The sequence below is a fragment of the Thalassophryne amazonica genome, chromosome 19, assembly GCF_902500255.1.
Source record: "Thalassophryne amazonica chromosome 19, fThaAma1.1, whole genome shotgun sequence".
NCBI lineage: Eukaryota > Metazoa > Chordata > Actinopteri > Batrachoidiformes > Batrachoididae > Thalassophryne > Thalassophryne amazonica.
In genome coordinates, this window is record NC_047121.1 from 66,767,418 (window position 1) to 66,795,035 (window position 27,618).

Sequence of the window (27,618 nt, forward strand, 5' to 3'; positions counted from 1 at the left end):
GGTGGCAAAAACCAGAATTACACCTTCCTATTATTGGGATCTTTGCTTCAAGACGCTTCAAGATCTTTGCTGTCTCAGAGGCATGTATGCTCCTACATTATGACATGAAATCTAGATTTTTATCCAATAATATGATGAGCCGCTCACCACTGTGAAGACCAAAAAAGACCAAAAAGACCTTTCGACAAGACTTGTCAGTGTACCACTGATTTTTCATTTGTTTGTTTGGTTCCATTCATTTCAGTGTAATTGTAGCTCATCCACCCTCAGTCAGTCTCCTTTGTGCTGATCAGTGGAGTCTTCTAGCAGTAAGTCCCACCCCTGTATAAAACTCAGGTTATCCTGAAGAAAACCTTGTAGTAAAATGTCCAAAAAGTCACACACAAAAATTTTATTAGCCCACATATTCATCACCCAGGACATTGTGATCATGTGACTGAAAAAATGGCAGATATTCTTCCTACATTATTAATCCTAACGTGTTTGTGAACGCTAAATGCGGAATGTGTGTTGTACATCTGCGTGGTAAGTCGTAGGAATATGCACAAAATACCATGCTTAACTTTTTGTATGATGGGAATGAGAATGAGAGGAACAGTAGTAGCCAATAAACAAGTATGTCTGGTATTTATATTGTGTATTTGTATTTATATTTATATTTGCAAACTGTTTTTGTTTTTTTCTACTTTTGATACTCTGTGTGCTGCTTACCCTGTGTGCTGCTATACAATGTTGCTGGGACCTCAATTTCCCTGAGGGAGTCTTCCCAAAGGATCAATAAAGTTCTATCTAATGTAATCTAATCTAATGACAATACATTGGTGGTAAACTATAAAAGTTCTAGACTTGAATGTGATTGGCACAAAACTCCAACCAATCACTGCCTTTGTCAAGGCCGAACTGTCCTGTACACTGAATACACAATCATGTAGCAGGGCTTTGCGATGTGATTTGTGGATTTTCAAATGAAACTGATCCTGCTGTCAGGACCATAAATCAGGAAGAAATATGGACGCAATGATGTTCAGGGAAGACAGGCAAGTGGAAAGATGGAAAAGATTTTTCTGTGTGGGAACACAAACATGCACAGTGGTTGGGAACATGTACATTTGTGCACATATGCAGTGCTTGATTAAACCTTTAAAACTGTGTGCTGTATTTTCCAGAGTATAAGTCACAACTGTTAAAAAAAAAAAAATGCTTCCTGAAGAAGAAAAACCGTACATAAGTCTCACTGGATTATAAATTGCACATTTATTTCTGTATTATCATCTCTTTAATTTGGGATTTTTGTGCATTGTTGCACCTTTTAATATTAGCATTTATTCTTTTATTATTTGTTTAGTGTTTTGTTCCTGGTAAAGTCCTATATAAATAATCATCATAATAATTAATATCATTAGAGCCCGACCGATATATCGGCTGGCCGATATTATCGGCCGATATAAGCCCTTTTCAAAGTACTCACTATCAGCCAAAATTTTGCAGATGTAACGCCGATAATTTCTCATAAACAGAACAGTTACTGAAATAATGTTTGTGTCTGCAATGTAAAATGTCCCTGCACCGTTTGTCCAGTAGATGGAGCTCTGACTCCATTCAACAGAGAGCTGCTTAACTGTGTTCATTACCGGCCCCCGTAGTTCGCTGTCACACTGCACTGATCGGCTGACAAAAGCATACAAGTGGATCTATATCCTTATCCTGAACCTATATCTAAGTTGCAACAACAAGAGGTACAAGATCAGATGTATTTCACAACTCTTTTTAAGGATATGTATTTGCTAATTTCACAAAGGTTTAATTCTTGATTGCATTTTTTGAACTTGAAAATTCTTCTCTGTTATAAAGTTAATCAATATGAGGACAAAGCTTCAGCTTTTAGCTCATACCTTTTTTGTTAAGGGTCCAAAAAAGAACATTTTATTCATTTAAAAAAATAATAATAATATCGGCTGATTTATCGGCTATCGGCAAATCAGACGATTTATCGATTATCTGCATTTTTTCATCCAAATATTGTTATCGGCATCAGCGTAAAAAAATACATATCGCTCGGGCTCTAATCATTATTATTATTAATAAGGAGCAAGTTGTAGGATCTCCCAAACTAGAACCCCCCCCCCCCCCGTTGTGTGCTGGCGTGTTTGGCTGGCTTTGTTTTTGTTTTCTGTTTCTCCCACCAGGTGGTATGCATTCAGGACTGAGTGGCTGAGCATTAGGACCTCACCCTGAACACCTGAGGCTTGTTTTCACGTGCAGGTCATCAGGACTCACAGCTGTGGTGTATCTGTCTTGATCAGAGATTGCTGCACTTGAACCTTGAATGTACAGTGTGTGATTGCCAGAGACACGACCTTGTGAGCAGACGTGTGAGATCGACGTCAGGAGAACAATCTCACCATTACGGACGCAGAGACCGCTCCAGGTTTGACGCCACAGTCTGTGAAGGAGGATTGGGTGAGGTCTCACGCTCTTCAGCACACTTCCTGAGGTAATTTGGTTTTGGTGACTTTTATGAAGTAATGACAGTGGATTTGGTGTCCCTCACACCTTGTGTTATTGAGCTGTCACGTTATGCTAATTGTCTAATCAGCTTCTGCTGCAGTGGAGATTTGAACTGAGTTGTTCCGTGCCTGCAGGGTGAGAAGCTGATATATATTTAAGCCAGGAAGTGTTTGCTGATTGCGTGCACCTTTGAGTTGTGTCTCTCTGGGTGAAGAGTGTTGGACTCACCTCATGTTTTCTTTTTTCACAGACTCGGTTTGTCACGGCCACCTGGGGGGTGTCGGCGGGGTCCCTGGGTCCGAACTGCTGTGGCTCCGGACGGTTTGCGCTGCTGAGAGCGCGCCGTGTTTTCACCTCACCAGACCGCGGACATTTTTGGTTGTTTATCACTGCACTTATTATGATTATTAAATTCTGTTATCTTTTGAACCGTGCTCTGCTTATTTCGTGCTGGGTCCTGTCAAACGCTGGGTCGGTGCTCCGACCGCATCTGACACATAACACCCCCACAGCGATTTATACTCCGGAAAATATAACATATAATATATTCCTATGAACATTTCAGTTGATTAAACCTGTAAAACTGTGTATATAAAATCTTCCTATGAAGGTTTCATAGGTCTCAGTGTTCTTAAAATACTGACATAACAGCAGCAGCAAAGATCACAAACAGCAGCTTATAAATTTTTACATTTGGATAATAGTTTCAAAGATGGGAAAACATTGATTTAACTGAAATAATTCAGTATTTTATTCAGGTTTTAACTCGAACATTTGGTCACGACCTGCCACTGTTGGATATACTGGTTTAAAATGTCAATAAAATACAATACAATTTACATGTCCTTTAAAGGTTTTTTAATACAGAATTATTCTGGCAACCACAGCTGCTGTTTATTTTTATTTAATTTTATTTTTAACAGTAAAACATCAGTTTTGGGAGTTTTTTTTTTTTTTTTTAACAATGTTGTAATTCAAAATGGTCACCAGTGTGACATAACTAGAAATGTCCTACCACCCTCCGTGACTACATCAGGACTTTTGATAGCAAACATTATTAGCTACACTTCATTTATGTCAATAATACAACATAAACAATACAACACAGGTAAGTGTTAGATTTTTGTGTCTTACCGGCGTCAGTGTTCTGCTCGTCAGCCAGTTTGTCAAAAGTATTAAAAGAGATGTCCAGGTATTCCCTCTGGATGGCACTGACCGCTATCTTTCTCTGTTTCCGTTGCCGAGGAATAATCTGTATTTTGAACTCGGCCTCGTCGTTGTCTTCGGCGTTTTCGGGTTTGTCCGCTTCGTCACCCATGTCATCATCCAGCTCATCGTCACCATCTTCTTCTTCATCGTTGCTGTTATTCTTGTTTTTTTCTGGTGAGGAAAGGGGTTCTGTTTTGTCTTCTGGGATGTCTAAGTGGAGGCTGTCACCAGAAGGTGCTGTTCCACTCTGGAAATCCTCAGGAGTAATATATACATCATCCAGTGAGTTGTCAGGGACGTGTGGGGTTTTCCTCAGCAGGTCTCTTTTCTGTTTCAGGGTCAAATGGCTTTCGTTGGTAATGTTGTGCAGTCGGTCAGGGACATCTAGAGAAGTACTGGAAGTACCAAGGTTCAGCTTCTTGTCCACTGATAGTTGGTCTGCACCTCCCTCTGTCTCTAGAAGTTCTTTGGAACAGTCCTCCACACTCACTTGGACCACAGGAGAGAGTCTTAACGTGTTGCTGCTAGCAGGAGAGGCGGAGATCTTGGGACTCCCATTGAACTTCGAGCCAATGATAGTGGCAAAATCAAATTCCTCATCACTCTCCACAATCCTCAGAGGAGGCAGCAGCTCAAACACTAGAGAATCGCTGTCAGACATGGAGAGCAGTGAATGTTTCTCTGGAATGGATGTGCAGTCAGAAGAGAGGTCAATGAGGTCTAGGTCCTCCTTCTCCTGAGTTGATCCTTCACGAGAACCCTGGTCCACTTTGTCCTCAAATGTCTCCATGCAGCTGAGACGCACCTCTGGGATGACCGGTTTGGAAGTGTCAGAGTGACCTTCTCGAGAGCCGCGCCTGTCCACCGTCTCGCTGCCCTCAACCCGGTTAGAAGAAACATCAGATGATACTTTGCCATGATACCTGGTGTGAGATGCGGTGGCAGATATGGGCAGGACAACAGGCGCCGCCTGCACGTCACAGCGGCCAATGCAGGACTTGCGGCGATGCTCGTCCCGATTGAACAGGTTGGAGTCTGTGTTGGTCATGTCCAGGGATTTCTGCTTATGTATGGCCTGTAGCCTCTTCTTCTTGGTGCTCTCCTCCCGCACACACTGGAGAATGTTGTCCTGGAAGGCACTGGCTTCACGGTACTCTGACAGCTCAATTTCACCTGGTGTCAACACAAACGTGAAAAAAAAGATTTTGATTGTATCCCCATGAGAGCAACAAGGTTCCTGCAATCATAAAAATGTGTTCTGCTCAAAAAGACTCAGTTGACTGTAACATTCCACTTGATTCTCTGAAGCTCTTACTTCTCTTGGCGTTCAGCTCTACAGGCTGGTACTTTACAGACTTGCTACCACCAATTCTCTTCAGACGGGCGAAGAAGGTCTGTGACTCCTTGTTGGCAGCACCAGTTGGTGTGTCGTGGACGTCTGACTCATCAAACACACTGTCCTCTTCTAAAATCAAGAACAGTGTTGTATAAAGTACCGGAAAATCACACTTAAGTAAAATTACAGATACCCATTAAAAAAATGACTTTGGTAGAAGTTCAAGTCACTGATTGAAATGCTACTCAAGTAAAAGTCTTAAAGTACCTAGTATTTATTGTACTTAAGTATGACAAGTAATGTACAACTAAATGTACTCAAGTACTGAAAGTAAAAGTACAAGTAAATGTTAATAATCAAAAATGGACTGATTTTTTTTTCCATAAAAGTTTATCTAGACTTGTAAATGACTGGTAGTATTAGTCAAAATACTGAAAATTGTGCACATCACACAAAAACACTTCAGAAACAAGGTTTCAAAACCTAAACAAGAGTAGACTACTCACTAGGTGTTCACCGGAAACAGTTATTTATTTCTATATGTATTTATTTATTTTCATTGTTACATGGTTTTATCTTTTCTGTTGTGTTTTGTTTCATTAGGTTCTTTTTGTCTCTTTCTCTAAAAATGTACTGTAACATTATTAGTCTATTATTATTGTCTATTTTGTAGACTATTATTGTTGTTGCTATAACACTATGTAACAAATTTTTATTTTTGTTTTGTTCCTGGGTACACAGTGTGTTTTCCTAACCTGTTATGCCTTAAATAAATAGAAAATAGCTGTTATTCCACAGAAACTTTGCTTCTGTGATCAGGACAATGATATTTTGAAATTTGTCTGTTTTCAAGAATATTCTCGATTCGCCTTCACTACTACTGAGTAGTCTTCTAGAATATTCTTTAACTGCTAGAACTGTCCAGAATTTTCTAGAAGTTTCCAGAATTATCTAGAAATTTCAAGAAACTTTTAGAACTTTCTAGAACGTTAATAAAATAAAATCAAAGTTTGTGCTGAATGTAGTCATTTTTCCATAGACTTTAGACATAAGCAGTTGAAATATAACACTTAGAAGCCAGGAACAAAAATTGTGTTACACAGTGTAATATATGAATAAAAATAAATTTTAAAAAAATTACAATTTGACTCTTTTACGACAACGAACGCTGAGTCATTAATTATACAGAAAACAAATCAACACAAACGTGCTGATGCGAACAGCTTAATGCTAACTTTAACAATGAAAACGCCATAGACATGCTAACGTGTTAGCATCTGTCCCGTTTTTAAGTTAGAAAATACATCTATCAACTGTTTCAGAAGACCATAACAGGTCGGTTTAACATAAAAATATTAAATATTACTCACAGACATATGCTCTTCGGGGTTTAAGTGGGAAAAAATGAGGTTAAAGCAAAATAAAATCCACGAATCGTAGATCGAAGCACTACTTCGACCTGTGAATCACTGCTTCGATTGGTTCAAGGTTCAAAGCAAAGCCGCGCTGCAGAAAAGTTGATCTGTAATCAATATAGAGAAAAGTTCATTTTCCTGACAAACACCCCCCAAGTGCGCAACTGCAAAAAAGCCTATTGAACATGCCTCATGACAAATCGGCCTGACTTCGTTGCAGTCACTAGTAATCAGTGGTGTCTCTGGGTGAAAACACAACTTTTTTCGTGTGTTGTGTGTGTGTGTGTGTGTGTGTGTGGTTTTTTTGTTGTTGTTGTTGTTGTTTTTTCTAACGAGTAACGGCATGGCGCATAGAAAATGTATCGGAGTAGAAGTATGCAATTAAGGTCGGAAATGTAGTGAAGTAAAAGTGAAAGTAAGCTGAATTTAAAAAACTCAAGTAAAGTACAAAGTCTCCCAAAACGTACTTAAGTACAGTAATGAAGTATTTTTACTTCGTTACTATACAACACTGATCAAGAAGCAATATTAAACTTTTTAAAATGAAGAATACCCAGAGTTTTTTATCTCCACATAAGGTGGCACATTTTCAATTTCAATTTCAATTTATAGCGCCAAATCACAACAGACTTGCCTCAAGGCACTTCACACGGGTAAGGTCTAACCTTACCAACCCCCAGAGCAACAGTGGTAAGGAAAACTCCCTCTGAGGAAGAAACCTCAAGCAGACCAGACTCAAAGGGGTGACCCTCTGCTTGGGCCATATGTTTGTATACAAACATAAATTACAGAAACAATTCACAGAACAATTCACAGACAAATATACAAGAATTGCTGTTGGTCCACAGGACAGGAGGGTCGCCAACACAAACACAACTTCCATCTCTGGATGGAGCTGCACCTTAAACAGAGAAAAAACAGAATCAGCATCAGAAAGACAAAAAATACTGTATAATTTGTCAGCATTAATCAACAAGAAAAACAGAAGAAATACTAAGGTGATCGCCGGCCGCTAGCCCTAAGCTTCACTAAAAGACCCTGAATTTAGGTAAAGTTGAGGTTGTGGCCCACTCCAATTCCGCTAATTAAAGTTGTACTTGCAATGATTTGTGAAATCCTGAAAGTTATAACAATTAGCATTGATTGAGAAAGTTGTCAAAACTTCACCTTAACTCTAAATGTTACAACACCCAGAAACTTTTTAAGTTCATCAAAACCCACTGCAAAATGAGACATTCCATGTTGTTTTGAGATGTTCTCAAACTATTCCACCAGTTAAAGATGTGCATACTTCCAGTGAATTCCCGAAAGTTGTAACATTTAGCGCTGAATCGAGAAGGTTGTTCAACGCTAAATGTTACAGATTTCTGGAAGTGCAACTTTAATTGGTGAATGGATTCAGAACAACACAAAATGATATGAAAATGCCCAATTCTGCAGTCTTATGTGGAAATAAAAAAAAAAAGGGCATTGTAACATTTAGAGTTGTATGGCTTCCATCACAACCAAACCGGGGAGCGCTGACATTTGCCGTTTGATATACTTATGTATTTTGGGTCAAGAATGAACGCTGTGAAAACAGAATGTTGATAGGACTAATATTGCTGGAGAAATTAGCAATTTTATCTAACCACTAGACAATAGGCGTTGTGCTGCAATGCACCATTTGGGGTTTGGGGTTTTAAATGTTGTTATTGTGGTTCATGATGTAGTTTAGCAATGTTGTAAGTGATTTATTGTGTTTTTGTATTTGAGTTGGTTTAGTCAGTTTAGTTAAGTCTCATGTTGCCAGTACAGTGACTGAAAAGTGTACTGCGTTTGATGTTTTCTGCGACTGTCTCTGTTTGTGCATGTCTAAAATTATAAGCACCTGCTTGCGGTAGAATGCTGAAAAGACAAGATGCTGTGCATGCGTGCATGCGTGCGCATGTGTGTGTGTAACTTCAATCACAAAGAAACTGTGGGCAGCTGACATTTTCCGTTTGGTATGCTTATGTATTTTGGGTCAAGGATGAATGCGGCTAAAACAGAACATTGACAGGACTAATATTTTTGGAGAAGCTACAGATATTAGCTAACAATTCTGAACAATGGACGTTGCTAACTACATTCTGGACTCACACGCCATTCCAGCAGGGGGCGGTAAGTCATCTTTATTAAATTAAAAGCGTGCATGCGAGATTTTATTTAGTAAGTTCAATGTAAGTCCATAATATAACTGTAAACGTTAAAATTCATGGATGACATAAGAAAATGAAAACACTTATTTCCATTCTGGTCCATTTAAAATCAAATGACAAAATAGAAGTAATAATAAATATAACATAATAATAATGCTAATAATAATGATGGTAACAATAATAGTGTGTACGAGCAGACCCGGCGCCACGAGGGAGCGTTGGGGGCGACGCCCCCTCACGTCATCCACCTCGCCCCCTCGGATATGAGAGTTATCAAAATAAAAATAAAAAGAAAGAAAAAGAAATACTGGAAAATATAGCGCTTCGCAGTTTTGTGGATTTTTTTAGTCCAATTTTGCATGCTTTTTTTTTTTTAACAGTGTGCTCTGCGTCCTCATCAAGCAGGCCGGTGTTCTGTCGAGATGACGGGACACCTGTTGCGGCACCGTGCATTGTGTTCTGCGTGTCTGTTTACAAGAATCTTCTCGCCCAGAAGAAAAAAGAGCGCCAACAACTACCCATAACTGTGTTCTTCACTCAGAAAAAGACACCTGCAGCGAGGTGTGAGTGGAAAAAGGCGCGACAGTGGCGCGGCGCCAGGACAAAGAGGGGTTTTACAGCCTTAAAACATCTATAATAATTGTAAAAAATAACGCTGACTACTTCATGGATTTTGCGTATTGCGGGCTATTTTTAGAACATAACTCCCGAGATAAACGAGGGACCACTGTATATTTACATGAAAGGTTTATGTGGGGTTAATCTACTGTCTCGTGTCGTTTCTCAGATCAGTTGTTGGTTTGGTTTTGTGGTATGCAGGAGATCACTTGACCGAGGGTCTATACGTTCAAATAATAATTAAAAAATACTGTCATCACTCTTTACTCTTATTCAGTCTCTTCCAACAGTGTAGCCGAAATACACGAGCTTTCTAGGAGCGCACCCAATTCATGACGCACGCTCAGAGGCAGGTACCCTCCGGTGCACACTTTTTTTATGGTGGGGGGGTTACGACCCCCCCGTGATAAACTCATCGCCCCCTTAATATTTTTTTCTGGTGCCGGGCCTGTGTACGAGGTCTGTTAGAAAAGTATCGGACCTTTTTATTTTTTGCAAAAACCATATGGATTTGAGTCACGTGTGATTGCATCAGCCAAGCTTGAACCTTCGTGCGCGTGCGTGAGTTTTTTCACGCCTGTCGGTTGTGTCATTCGCCTGTGAGCAGGCTTTGTGTGAGCACTGGTCCACCCCTCTCGTCGGATTTTTATTGCGAATAAATGTCTGAACGATTTGGAGCTTTGCTGCATCAAATTTTTCCAGAAACTGTGAGAGACCTCCAGGTGGACACCATTCGGAAAATTCAGATGGCTTTCAGGGGTGATTTTATGGGGATTACACAGATTAAGTGCTCCAGCCGGTTTAAAGACCGCCCACAGCTGCTGAGAGCACGGCGTGCTCCGAGCGCCGATCGACAGGCTGAGACCCCGCTGAAACAACCAGATCATTTCCAACGTGAAGGCTTTGTTGATCCGGGACGTCGTCTGGCTTACACAAAAAAGGCAGGAGACGTGGACATCAGCACTTTTTCAGCACTTTCCACTGTTACAGGAGTTTTTTTCATGGAAAGAGAAGTGGAGGAATGCGCCACGGAGCCGCTCATGGCGCGGCACAAAACCACCTCTGTGTTGGTCTCACAGGACGGCTTTCAGATGGATTTCAGACGGCTTTCGGAGGCTTTTCAGTCGTGTGACTATCCGAGAAATTGTGCATGAGCTGGACATGCCACAACATGTCCTGTGAGGCTTCATCACGGTGTTGCTTTGCGCCATGCGGTTCCGTCCCGACGCGCGGAATTCCTCCGCTCCTCTTTCCATGACAAAAACTCCTGTAACAGTGGAATGTGCCGTTCATTTCCAAACTGGATGCTGTGTTGATCCGGGACATCATCTGACTACCACAGGAATTGCAGAAGACGTGGACATCAGCACTTTTTCGGCACATTGAGACAGACGTGCGGAGAAATTCCGCGTGTCACGGCGGAGCCGCATGGCACAAAGCAACACCGTGATGAAGCCTCACAGGACATGTTCTGGCATGTCCAGCTCATGCACAATTTCTCGGTTAGTCACATGACTGAAAAGTCACCAAAAGCCGTCTGAAAGCCATCTGAAAGCCGTCCTGTGAGACCAACACGGAGGTGGTTTTGTCCTGCGCCATGAGCGGCTCTGTGGCGCATTCCTCCGCTTCTCTTTCCATGAAAAAGACTCCTGTAACAGTGGAATGTGCCGAAAAAGTAATGATGTCCACGTCTTCTGCCTTTTTTGTGGAAGTCAGATGACGTCCCGGATCAACAAAGCCTTCACGTTGGAAATGATCTGGTTGTTTCAGCAGGGTTTCAGGCGCTCGGAGTGCGCCGCGCTCTCAGCAGCTGTGGGTGGTCTTTAAACCAGCTGGAGCACTCCTTAATCTGTGTAATCCCCATAAAATCATCCCTGAAAGCCATCTGAATTTTCCGAATGTGTCCACCTGGAGGTCTCTCACAGTTTCTGGAAAAATTTGATGCAGCAAAGCTCCAAATCATTCAGACATTTATTCCCAATAAAAATCCGACGAGAGGGGTAGACCAGTGCTCACACAAAGCCTGCTCACAGGCGAATGACGCAACCGACAGGCGTGAAAAAGCTCACGCATGCGCACGAAGGTTCAAGCTTGGCTGATGCAGTCACATGTGATTCAAATCCATATGGTTTTTGCAAAAAATAAAAAGGTTGGATACTTTTCTAACAGACCTCGTGTATGATAACAACCTAAACAATTTATACATACATTAAGACAGTAAATTAACATTAAAAATGGCATAATCAACAGGAAATAAAAGGACTGAGTTCCTCTTCTATAAATTGTTGGGGTCTAAAAACATTCTGGACTCACATGCCATTCCAACTCATTGCTTAATTTATTATCACCCTTAAAAAATGTCAGCTACCTATTTTATAAACACTACCCAATCTAGAGCCCGAGGATCCCCACGGGCAACACACTAGAATGTATATATTTTTTGCTTTTATACACACACACACACACACACACATATGGACTCCAGCTGAGATCGTCAGCAGAGTTTATGTCACCTTTTTCCTTCTCGCTGTAGCGGCTGACGTTGGAGTTGTCACTGTAAAGCGGCCCTGCTGTGGCATGCGGCCGGCAGCTGTGGTACTGTGCATTCAGGGTGTTAATGGTGATGTGGACCAAGTGCAGGACCAATTTACTACCTTCCATGTCTCTGTAAGGGTACTGTGGGGCAGAAAACTGTCTTATAAGCTTTTGATCTGTAACTGTCGACTTAAAAAATCATATCTCAGGCACATCTATTAACAATCCTCTAGAGGTCAAGTTGAACTCTACATTTTCGCTAAGAAATTAAGTAAATAAATCAGTAATGACACATGTGATATAGACACCTTATATAAGATGACTAGCAGAGCTTTGAGCCACATCTGTCGAATGTGTGGCCTCAGAGCCCAGAGAGAACATCTGGGTGGCTGCTGGAAATAGTGTCTCAGCTGGGGGCAAGTGCAGTACTTCAACACTTGGACCACCAGGGGGAGTAGCTGCTTCCCCAAACCGATATTGTAGTCCATCACCTGGAAAGACATAACATTGAAATCAAGCAATAAAGAATTTTAGTGGGGTTCTGTGTTAGCATTGTTATTTTGCGGTGGTGGGCCCACAGAATTTGATTTATAAATGTGCAAATGTGCATTTTTAAAGTACATCTGAAGTACCTGCTCCAATCCAGAACACAAGAGATTGTAGTATCATCAATATCTGTTATTGTTAGTTCAGTTATGTGAATAATTGCCCTTTGGACAGAACACAAATACAAATTTATGAAAATGTACAAGTAGAATAATACAAAAACAGCACAGCTACGAAGAAATAACAGATATGTGTACAATATCACTACAATTGCATGTTTTATGGTAAAAGCACCAAATGTTTCAGAGATATTGTTTGATATATAATTTTTTTAAAAATTTAACATAATGCCAAGCTGACTTCCCTCAGTGTCTGTAGGACTATATGTCCTACAGACACAAATGAAGTGCAGTTTTCTGTTTTGTTACACACAAAATCTATTCCAACCATAATTACAATCAATCAATCAATCAATTTTTTTTTTATATAGCGCCAAATCACAACAAACAGTTGCCCCAAGGCGCTTTATATTGTAAGGCAAGGCCATACAATAATGATGTAAAACCCCAACGGTCAAAACGACCCCCTGTGAGCAAGCACTTGGCTACAGTGGGAAGGAAAAACTCCCTTTTAACAGGAAGAAACCTCCAGCAGAACCAGGCTCAGGGAGGGGCAGTCTTCTGCTGGGACTGGTTGGGGCTGAGGGAGAGAACCAGGAAAAAGACATGCTGTGGAGGGGAGCAGAGATCGATCACTAATGATTAAATGCAGAGTGGTGCATACAGAGCAAAAAGAGAAAGAAACAGTGCATCATGGGAACCCCCCAGCAGTCTACGTCTATAGCAGCATAACTAAGGGATGGTTCAGGGTCACCTGATCCAGCCCTAACTATAAGCTTTAGCAAAAAGGAAAGTTTTAAGCCTAATCTTAAAAGTAGAGAGGGTGTCTGTCTCCCTGATCTGAATTGGGAGCTGGTTCCACAGGAGAGGAGCCTGAAAGCTGAAGGCTCTGCCTCCCATTCTACTCTTACAAACCCTAGGAACTACAAGTAAGCCTGCAGTCTGAGAGCGAAGCGCTCTATTGGGGTGATATGGTACTACGAGGTCCCTAAGATAAGATGGGACCTGATTATTCAAAACCTTATAAGTAAGAAGAAGAATTTTAAATTCTATTCTAGAATTACAGGAAGCCAATGAAGAGAGGCCAATATGGGTGAGATATGCTCTCTCCTTCTAGTCCCCGTCAGCACTCTAGCTGCAGCATTTTGAATTAACTGAAGGCTTTTTAGGGAACTTTTAGGACAACCTGATAATAATGAATTACAATAGTCCAGCCTAGAGGAAATAAATGCATGAATTAGTTTTTCAGCATCACTCTGAGACAAGACCTTTCTGATTTTAGAGATATTGCGTAAATGCAAAAAAGCAGTCCTACATATTTGTTTAATATGCGCTTTGAATGACATATCCTGATCAAAAATGACTCCAAGATTTCTCACAGTATTACTAGAGGTCAGGGTAATGCCATCCAGAGTAAGGATCTGGTTAGACACCATGTTCTAAGATTTGTGGGGCCAAGAACAATAACTTCAGTTTTATCTGAGTTTAAAAGCAGGAAATTAGAGGTCATCCATGTCTTTATGTCTGTAAGACAATCCTGCAGTTTAGCTAATTGGTGTGTGTCCTCTGGCTTCATGGATAGATAAAGCTGGGTATCATCTGCGTAACAATGAAATTTAAGCAATACCGTCTAATAATACTGCCTAAGGGAAGCATATATAAAGTGAATAAAATTGGTCCTAGCACAGAACCTTGTGGAACTCCATAATTAACTTTAGTCTGTGAAGAAGATTCCCCATTTACATGAACAAATTGTAATCTATTAGACAAATATGATTCAAACCACCGCAGCGCAGTGCCTTTAATACCTATGGCATGCTCTAATCTCTGTAATAAAATTTTATGGTCAACAGTATCAAAAGCAGCACTGAGGTCTAACAGAACAAGCACAGAGATGAGTCCACTGTCCGAGGCCATAAGAAGATCATTGTAACCTTCACTAATGCTGTTTCTGTACTATGATGAATTCTAAACCTGACTGAAACTCTTCAAATAGACCATTCCTCTGCAGATGATCAGTTAGCTGTTTTACAACTACCCTTCAAGAATTTTTGAGAGAAAAGGAAGGTTGGAGATTGGCCTATAATTAGCTAAGATAGCTGGGTCAAGTGATGGCTTTTTAAGTAATGGTTTAATTACTGCCACCTTAAAAGCCTGTGGTACATAGCCAACTAACAAAGATAGATTGATCATATTTAAGATCGAAGCATTAAATAATGGTAGGGCTTCCTTGAGCAGCCTGGTAGGAATGGGGTCTAATAAACATGTTGATGGTTTGGATGAAGTAACTAATGAAAATAACTCAGACAGAACAATCGGAGAGAAAGAGTCTAACCAAATACCGGCATCACTGAAAGCAGCCAAAGATAACGATACGTCTTTGGGATGGTTATGAGTAATTTTTTCTCTAATAGTTAAAATTTTGTTAGCAAAGAAAGTCATGAACTCATTACTAGTTAAAGATAATGGAATACTCAGCTCAATAGAGCTCTGACTCTTTGTCAGCCTGGCTACAGTGCTGAAAAGAAACCTGGGGTTGTTCTTATTTTCTTCAATTAGTGATGAGTAGAAAGATGTCCTAGCTTTACGGAGGGCTTTTTTATAGAGCAACAGACTCTTTTTCCAGGCTAAGTGAAGATCTTCTAAATTAGTGAGACGCCATTTCCTCTCCAACTTACGGGTTATCTGCTTTAAGCTACGAGTTTGAGAGTTATACCATGGAGTCAGACACTTCTGATTTAAAGCTCTCTTTTTCAGAGGAGCTACAGCATCCAAAGTTGTCTTCAATGAGGATGTAAAACTATTGACGAGATACTCTATCTCCCTTACAGAGTTTAGGTAGCTACTCTGCACTGTGTTGTTATATGGCATTAGAGAACATAAAGAAGGAATCATATCCTTAAACCTAGTTACAGCGCTTTCTGAAAGACTTCTAGTGTAATGAAACGTATTCCCCACTGCTGGGTAGTCCATCAGAGTAAATGTAAATGTTATTAAGAAATGATCAGACAGATGGGAGTTTTCAGGGAATACTGTTAAGTCTTCTATTTCCATACCATAAGTCAGAACAAGATCTAAGATATGATTAAAGTGGTGGGTGGACTCATTTACTTTTTGAGCAAAGCCAATAGAGTCTAATAATAGATTAAATGCAGTGTTGAGGCTGACAATGAATGGGGAAAAAAAATTCTAATTTAAAAAAATGAGCTCGACACAATATCTAATTTTTTTATTATATGTCAAACAATGTCTGTGCAAAATATGGTGCTTTTACTGTAAAACATATATTTGCATGTTCCAAAGCATTTATAATATAAGGAACAATGTTTCCAAGATTTATCTTCTTTTGTTCCTTGTTCATGGAAATTTTTGTTTATGAATGAATGAATAAACTAAAGAATAAATATTTCCTCTGCTAAAATGACACACTCAAGATGGTAACAGCCCTCCTATAGGTGGCACTGTTCTCCATGATTCTTCCTTAATGTTGGAATATTATCCCCAAATTTTTCAGTTTCACCGGGTTCTGGTTCCTCAGCTGAGTTGTTTAACAAGGAATTGGTCCACTGTTAATCATGCCAGCATACCAAATTAAACGGAGAAATGACAAAAATCTGCATGAACTTGATCAGTTGATCTTAGTTCAGCGCATAAAACAATATCTGAGGGGTGATATAGAAACTGTGGGTACTAGAGGACCAGATAAGTCAAAGAATGTTGGAGACGATGCAAAGTAGAAAATTTAGGCTTCTGAATGGGAAATCTCAGTTTTCTGCTGATTTGATGGTTAAGTAATCCCATCGCCTGATGGCTGTAGGGGTGATGGATGGTGGTGCCCATCTCCTCTCCCTTTGCCAGTGTTATGTTGGGACTACATGCAGGTTACAACTCCATCAAGTTCCACCCTAGAGCCGCCCATGATGGGCTACAAGGACAAAACCAAGCCCAGCGAGAACAGGTTCAAAGGATAGTCACCTGTGCGATGCCGGCAATGAAGGCGTTAAAACAGGTGGAGGTGCGCATCTTCTGGGGTGCGATCATGAAGCATCCCTCCTGTTGGTCGTAGCCCAGCAGCACGTACAGGTGACGCTTCACGGTGTTGAAAGCCTTGGCGCTTCCGATATCGAGCTCCGCGCTGCTGTGATCTTTGGACATGAATTTCATCAGCACCATGATCAGCTGGTGGACTGTCTGGTGATCTATGCTGGCATCCTCAGGAAGCAGGTCTCTGATGATGGAGTCGTCCTCTGGAGACGGGGTCTGACCTGAAAGAGGGGCTGAGGTGTCAAAGGTTAAAGTGTTGGAGGAAATGTGGTGCTGTGTGTGTGTCTGTCTGTCTGTGAGCACAATAACTATAAAAAAAAATTTTGGTTGGATGCATTTTCAACAAATTTGTTAGGAGTATTACTTGGGCAGATATCTTGAGATGATAACCTCAAGAAACACCAAAAAATGGTGCAAAAATATATTTTATGCTGTAGCTCCAAAACCAATCAGACTGATCAGCAAAACATTTGTGATTAATTGGTCTATGGGACAGAGCTAGAAAGGATGCACAGCAGGTTAGGGTGGTAAAGGATGCAGATGCTAATGTGCTGACATCCAAGGAGAAAGGAGGAGGAGAAGGTGGAGGGAATATTCTGAGGAGCTGATGAATGAAGAAAATGAGAGAGAGAAAATACTGGATGATGTAGAGCGTAAATCAGGATGAAGTGAGGGCAGCTATGAAGAGGATGAAGAGTGGAAAGGCAGTTGGCCCAGATGACATTCCAGTGGGGGCATGGAAATGTCTAGGAGAGATGGCAGTAGAGTTTCTAACCAGATTGTTTAATAAAATCTTGGAAAGTGAGAGGATGTCTGAGGAGTGGAGAAGAAGTGTGCTGGTTCTTATTTTTAAGAACAAGGCTGATGTGCAGAGCTGCAGTAACTACAGAGACATAAAGTTGATCAACCACAGCATGAAGTTATGGGAAGAAGTAGTAGAAGCTAGGCTTAGAAAACAGGTGAAGATCTGTGACCAGCAATATGGTTTCATGCCAAGAAAAAGCACTACAAATGCAATGTTTGCCCTGAGAATACTGATGGAGAAATATAGAGAAGGTCAGTAGGAGTTACACTGTTTGTGGCTTTAGAGAAAGCTTATGACAGGGTGCCAAGAGAAGAGTTGTGGTATTGTCTGAGGACGTTTGAGTACAATAGAAGTATGTGAGAGTGGTGCAGGACATGTACAAGGATAGTGTGACAGCGGTGAGAGGCGCAGTAGGAATTACAGATTCATTTAAGGTGGAGGTGGGATTACACCAAGGATCAGCTCTGAGTCCTTTCTTGTTTGCAATGTTGATGGACAGGTTGACAGATGAGATCAGACAGGAGTCTCCGTGGAGTATGACATTTGCAGATAACATTGTGATCTGTAGTGAGAGCAGAGAGCAGGTTGAGTCTAGTCTGGAGAGGTTAAGATATGCTCTGGAGAGCAGATTAATGAAAGTCAGTCGGCACGAGACTGAGTACATGTGTGTGAATGAGAAGGAGCCCAGTGGAATAGTGCAGTTACAAGGTTACAAGGAAAGTAGATGAGTTTAAATACTTGGGGTCAGCTGTCCAAAGTAATGGAGAGTGTGATAGAGAGGTGAAGAAGATTCAGACAGGCAGGGTGGAGAAAGGTGGCAAGAGCAATTTGTGGTAGAAGAATATCTACAAGAGTGAGGGGGAAAGTCTACAAGACAGTAGTGAGACCAGGTATGTTGCACACCTTAGAGACGGTAACACTAACAAAAAGACAGGAGGCAGAGCTGGAGACGTTGTGATTCTCTTTGGTAGTGACAAGAATGGACAGGATTAGGAATGAACATATCAGAGGGACAGCTCAGGTGAGACCGTTTGGAGACAAAGTCAGAGAGGTGAGATTGAGAAGGTTTGGACATGTGCAGAGGAGGGACCCAGGGTATAGAGGGAGACAGATGCTGAGGATGGAGCCACCAGGCAGGAGGAGAAGAGGGAGAGCAAAGAGGAGGTTCATGGATGTACTGAGGGAGGACATGCAGGTGGTTGGTGTGACAGAGGAAGATACTCAGGACAGGGGACACAGAGGACAATTGATCTGCTGTGGTAACCCCTAATGGGAGCAGCCGCAAGAAGAAGAAGAAGAAGAAGAAGAAGACTGGTATAAGTGGTGTCATGATGAAGTCCCATAGAAGTCATGTTTGTTCAGAGTGCTCAAGTTTTGCATCAGCCCTCTGATACTTTTCATTTAAGACTGAATTTGATCCCAAACATATTTTTGGATCCAGGATTCGGAAGAACTATTAAACAATACGTGGTCTTGGCGGCGGTATGAGCTCCTGTGAGTGCTTTCTAGTGTGGTCCTGATTTTGGTGTCTGTTTTCCTCCCTACCCATCCCAGGTACTTGATATGTGGATGGAGGGTCAATCCCAGAATTGCCCTGAAAAGGTCTGTTTTGGCAAAGATCAAGGTCACTGGGGTCAAAGGTCAAATGTGATTTTTATTTTATTTTTCCCCACTGTATTGTCCCCTCAAGGTGACACATACAGTATAAGTAGATGTGTTCTGGAATTGCCCAGGTGAGACCAAATTTGCCAAAGGGTCAATCATTTGCTGACCTACTCAGATCATCAAACAGACTCAGGTCTGGATTCCACAATTTCAAGATCAAAGAAGTCAATCATTTGGGTCAAGGTCAAGGTCAAATGTCAGACTGACATATTCCTTACTGAACTCAAGGGGGAAAATTGGGTGGAATTTGGAGTTGATATAACTGCAAATAAAAATCGGCTACGGTACGAAAATTGTGTTTGCGTCCCTCCTGTGGTACTTAACAGGTTTTAAAGTTTTTATGAAGGCTGCTGGACGAGTCACTGGGTGCAGTGTAAAGACACACATCTACTGGCTGAGAGATGCTACTTACGAAGTTTGTTGCTTAGCGACTCTGGGAGTGAAAATGTCCTTTGACTATCTGTTGGACCCTTCACACTGTCACGGAGGGAACGCACACTCCTCTGCTGGTTCCTGGCGAAACGTGCGCGGCGGATCTTCCACAATGCTGCATCGCTGAGGTTGGCCACATTGGTTCGCACAGCTGTGATGGCTGTTAAAGGAAAGGGGCGCGTCATTAGGCTGCGTGAAATAACTGTCGCAGTGTCTCTGCAGCTGCTGTAATATGTGACGTACTAGTTGGGAAAGGGAACTCCTTGTTGCAGTCCATGTGCAGCTGAGCCTCCAGAGACAGCGTCTCAAAGCGGTTGACAAAGAACTCCCAGCTGAGCGCAGGAATGTCCTCCTTCAGGAAGTGCAGCAGCAGAAGCTTGCTGAGGATGATGGGTCGATCCCTGACGACGGTGTCAAACTGGAAGTCCATGCACAGGCACAGGCCCTGCACGGGTGATGAGAGCAGACACACGGAAATGCAGGTGGGAAGTGCACGCACACATGTAACTGTACTCCGCTGACTAAACACAACTTTGATGGTGCTGCTGATTAACCTACAGCATGAATCCGCATCAGTACTTCCCCCACCCGGATGTTTTTCCTACAGCGCAACCAGTGGGCTAGATGTGCAATGTGCAGAGAGTCAGTCAGTCAGTATTTCACTTGTGAGCAAGATTACTTTCGTCATACTGACCTGATTTCTGCACAGTAACCCCAAGACGTCTCTAGGTTTTGGGGTCAAAAGCTCAAAAACACCTTTTGAGTGCAATCATTTCTTTCCTAATTGTCAGATTGTCGGCATACTTAGTATGTGTATTAGGTACATTGACCCCAAGAAGCCTATTGGCTTTGAGGGTCAAAAGGTCAAACATCAAGGTCACTGGAAAGTACTTTGCATAAGTTTTGTTAGCTCACTCGCTTTTTTTACCTGCCTGGTTGTCACCAAACTTGCTATGCGTGTTACGCATATTGACCCCAAGAAGCCACTTGACTTTGAGGTCAAAGGTCAAGGTCACTGGAAAGTACTTTGTAAATTTCTTGTTAGCTCAATAACTTTTTTAACTGCCTGGTTGTCACCAAACTTGGTATGTGTATTACACATATTGACCCCAAGAAGCCACTTGACTTTGAGATCAAAGCTCAAGGTCACTAGAAAGTACTTTGCAAAAGTTTTGTTAGCTCAATAACTTTTTTAACTGCCTGGTTGTCACCAAATTTGATACGTGTGTTACACATAATGACCCCAAGAAGCCACTTGAGTTTGAGGTCAAAGCTCAAGGTCACTAGAAAGCACTTTGCAAAAGTTTTGTTAGCTCAGCAACTTTTTTAACTGCCTGGTTGTCACCAAACTTGGTTATGTGTGTTACGCATATTGACCCCATTCGTGAACACAGATGGAGTGACTTTCAGACAGGTAGTAGTCAGTGACTGACGTTACATCATGATCATGGATCAAAATGGCTGTTAATCTGTTGTGCATTTTTCAGATGCACCCTGTCTTATTTTACTTTTATTGTCTTTATCAGGACTTGCACAAGTTAAAGAGGTGGAAGTAATGATTTATAATCTGGTATAATCTGGCCCCTCCCTGAACCTGGTTCTGCTGGAGGTTTCTTCCTGTTAAAAGGGAGTTTTTCCTTCCCACTGTAGCCAAGTGCTTGCTCACAGGGGGTCGTTTTGACCGTTGGGGTTTTACATAATTATTGTATGGCCTTGCCTTACAATATAAAGCGCCTTGGGGCAACTGTTTGTTGTGATTTGGCGCTATATAAAAAAAATTGCTTGAAATTGATTGAATTGGTATATACATATTTTTTTAAAAGATAGTGTTGACTGGAGTGAGACATGCCCTTTAAGGCTGCCATCGGCTTATTGTGTCTGTGTGTCCGTTTACAAAATATCTCAAAAACTAATTGAGAGGTTTAAATGAAAGTTTGTACAAATGTGAAGTCCTACCCTAGGATGTAACCATTAACTTTTCAAGTTCAACTGTCAAAAATCGACATTGTAGAGCAACATCAAAATTTTTGCTGGTTGTAAGTAAGTAAGTAGTAAGTAAGGTGTGTTTATATAGCACCTTTCAAGATAGAAATCACAAAGTGCTTCACATAAGAACAAAGAAATTAAAAGCAGCAGAAACATAGAACCATAAAACTAGGTAAAAGCCAGCCTATACAAAAGGGTCTTTAGCCTCACTTTAAATGTTTCAACAGAGTCCACGGAGCGTAGGTCCAAAGGCAGTGCATTCCACATTTTAGGTGCCACATTTTTGTCACCAGGATTTGCACTGTCCCTGTGACAGCTGTAGAGTACAATGTGTGTGGTTTTTAACAAGTTATTATTTTGCTTTACAGGTATTCTTCACAAACGACATGGCCACATTAAACAAACCTACGCACAGGTGTCTCTAGACTGACCCACATACAGTAGTGTGGAAACTAGCACTGACTCTTGTGTTGTGTCGTGCTTCTCTTTGTGCAGGTTAAATGCTATAGAGCCCTTAAAAATTCCAAATGTCGCATTGTGTGTTCAGGCTGGATCATATTTAAATGTTTCTACTGTATGTGGGACAGCATTTTGCTGTGTGGGCAGATCACCTGCAGAGCCGGCCTCTTGATGGTGTCCAACAGAAGTCTGGCCCGGGTGGCCACTGCCGGGTTGACATCCTCCACAGAGACCAGGAAGCAGCAGAAAGCGTGAGCTAAAGAGTATTTCAGCAAGTGGTTTTTCATCACTGCTTCAATGTCCAGAAACCGACACAGCACGGCCACCTTCTCCACTGAGGGTTGGAGGAAAATATGGGACACCAGTAAACATTTCACAGACATCCCACACAGTTCAAAGAAGAAGTTAGTCATATAGGCCGTGAAGTCCACAAGTGCTGTTGCTTATTTTTGGATTCCATCACACTGTATTCCATAGCAGGTTAGCATATTGGCCTGAATATAAGGTGAGGGTTATTTGGGTGAAAATCCATTTGAAAAACATAGGGCTGTCTTATAATCAGGGCCATCTTATATTCAGTCCAATACAGCATTTTTTCCAGCCACATATTGGTCGTCAAACTCCTATGTACTGATCTACCTGCTGAATCAGCTCTGAGAATAACTAAGGACATTATCATGTAAGGTTTAAAAATTAATAAATAAATATTATGGCTATGTTTCTTCATCTAGATAAGCCCGAAAATGTAAGTGCATAAATCTGGGCCATGCTTTTTCACATTTTTTTTAATTATTATTTTTAAAAAGTCATTCATTAAAACACCTTTTGCAATTCAAAAATACTAATTTTATTTCTTTACCAAAACATTGTATAGTTTATATGCCAGGGTACATCCTTTCACAAAAAAATGAAAAAACAATTTCTGAGTGATTATACCAACACAAACAACAATGGCCTTGATGACCAACCAGCCTTGGGATGTACAATAGGTGGCGGTGTTTAGCAGTGGTGGACAGGTCTATGGTATATTGCTGCAAAAACTGTCCCTCTCAAAATAAGCCAGATAATCTAAAAATCTAGCCAAATTGTCTTTTATTAAGCAAAAAAAAAAAAAAAAAAAAAAAAAAAATCTGCCAATGGGGTAAGAAAAATTTACTTGGTTAGAATTCTCAAAGGTAGCAAAATGTCTAGGTACTGAATAATTAAAATGTGCCTTAAAACTAGACAGAATTCTTATTTTAAGCTTAACCTCTGTCTTAAAATTAGGAAAACAGTCTTGTTCCTTTGCTTGGATGGTTTGAAATCCATTGCCTTTCCTTGTTACTGGTTAAATACAGCTTGATATTCGCTGGAAAAACTTATTAAGAAAATGTGAGATACATTTTCCCAAAATAAGACATTTTTCTTATGTAAAAAAATGCTTGACAAGATTATTTTCTATTTAGACAAAAATGATGTCAAATTTTCTTTAAACAAGTCTCTTTTTTTACTTTCTCAGATATTGGTTTTTGCATTTTGCTTTGATTTTTGTGTGTCAGCATTAACTAAAGTCTAATCAGTTTATCCTTTTTATATTCCCCTTTAATTTAGTGAGTTACAGGATGATAGCATTTGTTGTTTTTGAGTTATTTGTACTCACTCACTGCATTACAGAGGCTATTCCTAGGCTTCTGTAAGGCCTAGGAATATTTCTTAAACACAATGTATCCACGTACACACAGATGCAGCCATAAAAACACAAAAGCCAACACACTACAGCACATTTAATCATTTCTAAAAACACACAAAAATCGTCAGAGTAATTGTAAGCTATGGCTTGAATGATGATGCCGCTTAAAATCCAAAAATAGAAGCAATGTTTCGTTTGGAGGCTGCGTCAATAAATTCTCACCCACTTTGACCACTAGATGTCACTGCTAGCTAAATAAATAGGCCGGTGTCTGACATTGATGCGCTTTAAAAATGATAACCAAGATTATTATTTTTTTTTTCATAATTTAATTTAGAGCACATTTAGAGCATACACTTAATTGAGTATAACACTTAATTGAGTATAAATATATTATTAAGGTTCATGGTCATACACAATCATAGACCAGCCTGTCATCATAACACCTATTTTCACGTTATTAAAAGAACAAAAACTCTGAAATAATTTTCCATTTTATGTTATACCCAAGTAAGACATTAAGGCTATTGCAATTTATAATAACGTAATTATGTTCACAGCTATTGTCACTTTAAATCAAATCAAATCAAATAAATTTTATTTATATAGCGCCAAATCACAACAAACAGTTGCCCCAAGGCGCTTTATATTGTAAGGCAAAGCCATACAATAATTACGGAAAAACCCCAACGGCCAAAACGACCCCCTGTGAGCAAGCACTTGGCAACAGTGGGAAGGAAAAACTCCCTTTTAACAGGAAGAAACCTCCAGCAGAACCAGGCTCAGGGAGGGGCAGTCTTCTGCTGGGACTGGTTGGGGCTGAGGGGAGAGAACCAGGAAAAAGACATGCTGTGGAGGGGAGCAGAGATCAATCACTAATGATTAAATGCAGAGTGGTGCATACAGAGCAAAAAGAGAAAGAAACACTCAGTGCATCATGGGAAACCCCCAGCAGTCTAAGTCTATAGCAGCATAACTAAGGGATGGTTCAGGGTCACCTGATCCAGCCCTAACTATAAGCTTTAGCAAAAAGGAAACTTTTAAGCCTAATCTTAAAAGTAGAGAGGGTGTCTGTCTCCCTGATCTGAATTGGGAGCTGGTTCCACAGGAAAGGAGCCTGAAAGCTGAAGGCTCTGCCTCCCATTCTACTCTTACAAACCCTAGGAACTACAAGTAAGCCTGCAGTCTGAGAGCGAAGCGCTCTATTGGGGTGATATGGTACTATGAGGTCCCTAAGATAAGATGGGACCTGATTATTAAAAACCTTATAAGTAAGAAGAAGAATTTTAAATTCTATTCTGGAATTAACAGGGAGCCAATGAAGAGAAGCCAGTATGGGTGAAATATGCTCTCTCCTTCTAGTCCCTGTCAGTACTCTCGCTGCAGCATTTTGAATTAACTGAAGGCTTTTCAGGGAACTTTTAGGACAACCTGATAATAATGAATTACAATAGTCCAGCCTAGAGGAAATAAATGCATGAATTAGTTTTTCAGCATCACTCTGAGACAAGACCTTTCTAATTTTAGAGATATTGCGCAAATGCAAAAAAGCAGTCCTACATATTTGTTTAATATGCGCATTGAATGACATATCCTGATCGAAAATGACTCCAAGATTTCTCACAGTATTACTAGAGGTCAGGGTAATGCAATCCAGAGTAAGGATCTGGTTAGACACCATGTTTCTAAGATTTGTGGGGCCAAGTACAATAACTTCAGTTTTATCTGAGTTTAAAAGCAGGAAATTAGAGGTCATCCATGTCTTTATGTCTGTAAGACAATCCTGAAGTTTAACTAATTGGTGTGTGTCCTCTGGCTTCATGGATAGATAAAGCTGGGTATCATCTGCGTAACAATGAAAAATGTAAGCAATGCTGTCTAATAATACTGCCTAAGGGAAGCATGTATAAAGTGAATAAAATTGGTCCTAGCACAGAACCTTGTGGAACTCCATAATTAACCTTAGTCTGTGAAGAAGATTCCACATTTACCTGAACAAATTGTAATCTATTAGATAAATATGATTCAAACCACCGCAGCGCAGTGCCTTTAATACCTATGGCATGCTCTAATCTCTGTAATAAAATTTTATGGTCAACAGTATCAAAAGCAGCACTGAGGTCTAACAGAACAAGCACAGAGATGAGTCCACTGTCTGAGGCCATAAGAAGATCATTTGTAACATTCACTAATGCTGTTTCTGTACTATGATGAATTCTAAAACCTGACTGAAACTCTTCAAATAGACCATTCCTCTGCAGATGATCAGTTAGCTGTTTTACAACTACCCTTTCAGGAATTTTTGAGAGAAAAGGAAGGTTGGAGATTGGCCTATAATTAGCTAAGATAGCTGGGTCAAGTGATGGCTTTTTAAGTAATGGTGTAATTACTGCCACCTTAAAAGCCTGTGGTACATAGCCAACTAATATAGATTGATTGATCATATTTAAGATCGAAGCATTAATTAATGGTAGGGCTTCCTTGAGCAGCCTGGTAGGAATGGGGTCTAATAGACATGTTGATGGTTTGGAGGAAGTAACTAATGAAAATAACTCAGACAGAACAATCAGAGAGAAAGAGTCTAACCAAATACCGGCATCACTGAAAGCAGCCAAAGATAACAATATGTCTTTGGGATGGTTATGAGTAATTTTTTCTCTAACAGTTAAAATTTTATTAGCAAAGAAAGTCATGAAGTCATTACTAGTTAAAGTTAAAGGAATACTCGGCTCAATAGAGCTCTGACTCTTTGTCAGCCTGGCTACAGTGCTGAAAAGAAACCTGGGGTTGTTCTTATTTTCTTCAATTAGTGATGAGTAGTAAGATGTCCTAGCTTTACGGAGTGCTTTTTTTATAGAGCAACAGACTCTTTTTCCAGGCTAAGTGAAGATCTTCTAAATTAGTGAGATGCCATTTCCTCTCCAACTTACGGGTTATCTGCTTTAAGCTGCAAGTTTGTGAGTTATACCACGGAGTCAGGCACTTCTGATTTAAGGCTCTCTTTTTCAGAGGAGCTACAACATCCAAAGTTGTCTTCAATGAGGATGTAAAACTATTGACGAGATACTCTATCTCACTCACAGAGTTTAGGTAGCTACTCTGCCCTGTGTTGGTATATGGCATTAGAGAACATAAAGAAGGAATCATATCCTTAAACCTAGTTACAGCGCTTTCTGAAAGACTTGTAGTGTAATGAAACTTATTCCCCACTGCAGGGTAGTCCATCAGAGTAAATGTAAATGTTATTAAGAAATGATCAGACAGAAGGGAGTTTTCAAGGAATACTGTTAAGTCTTCAATTTCCATACCATAAGTCAGAACAAGATCTAAGATATGATTAAAGTGGTGGGTGGACTCATTTACATTTTGAGCAAAGCCAATTGAGTCTAATAATAGATTAAATGCAGTGTTGAGGCTGTCATTCTCAGCATCTGTGTGGATGTTAAAATCGCCCACTATAATGAGCTTATCTGAGCTAAGCACTAAGTCAGACAAAAGGTCTGAAAATTCACAGAGAAACTCACAGTAACGACTAGGTGGACGATAGATAATAACAAATAAAATTGGATTTTGGGACTTCCAATTTGGATGGACAAGACTAAGAGTCAAGCTTTCAAATGAATTAAAGCTCTGTCTGGGTTTTGGATTAATTAATAAGCTGGAATGGAAGATTGCTGCTAATCCTCCGCCTCGGCCCGTGCTATGAGCGTTCTGGCAGTTAGTGTGACTCGGGGGTGTTGACTCATTTAAAGTAACATATTCATCCTGCTGTAACCAGGTTTCTGTAAGGCAGAAGAGAGAGACCTAATGTTTAATAGACCACATTTAGCTGTTTTAGTCTGTGGTGCAGTTGAAGGTGCTATATTATTTTTTCTTTTTGAATTTTTATGCTTAAATCGATTTTTGCTGGTTATTGGTGGTCTGGGAGCAGGCACCGTCTCTACGGGGATGGGGTAATGAGGGGATGGCAGGGGGAGAGAAGCTGCAGAGAGGTGTGTAAGACTACAACTCTGCTTCCTGGTCCCAACCCTGGATAGTCACGGTTTGGAGGATTTAAGAAAATTGGCCAGATTTCTAGAAATGAGAGCTGCT

General features: G+C 40.6%; 1 protein-coding gene across 1 annotated transcript in view; it reads right to left on the reverse strand.

Moving 5' to 3' along the window:
• LOC117531949 (protein unc-79 homolog) overlaps positions 1–27,618 on the reverse strand; it is a 95,826-nt gene that overhangs the window by 18,393 nt on the left and 49,815 nt on the right. Inside the window, exons 24-31 of the mRNA XM_034195137.1 lie at positions 22,010–22,191; positions 19,656–19,857; positions 19,393–19,572; positions 16,442–16,743; positions 12,110–12,292; positions 11,780–11,942; positions 5,033–5,182; positions 3,643–4,890 (exon numbers count right to left, since the gene is read on the reverse strand). Of these exons, the coding sequence (XP_034051028.1) occupies positions 3,643–4,890; positions 5,033–5,182; positions 11,780–11,942; positions 12,110–12,292; positions 16,442–16,743; positions 19,393–19,572; positions 19,656–19,857; positions 22,010–22,191 (2,610 nt within the window). The remainder of the gene's footprint in view (positions 1–3,642; positions 4,891–5,032; positions 5,183–11,779; positions 11,943–12,109; positions 12,293–16,441; positions 16,744–19,392; positions 19,573–19,655; positions 19,858–22,009; positions 22,192–27,618) is intronic.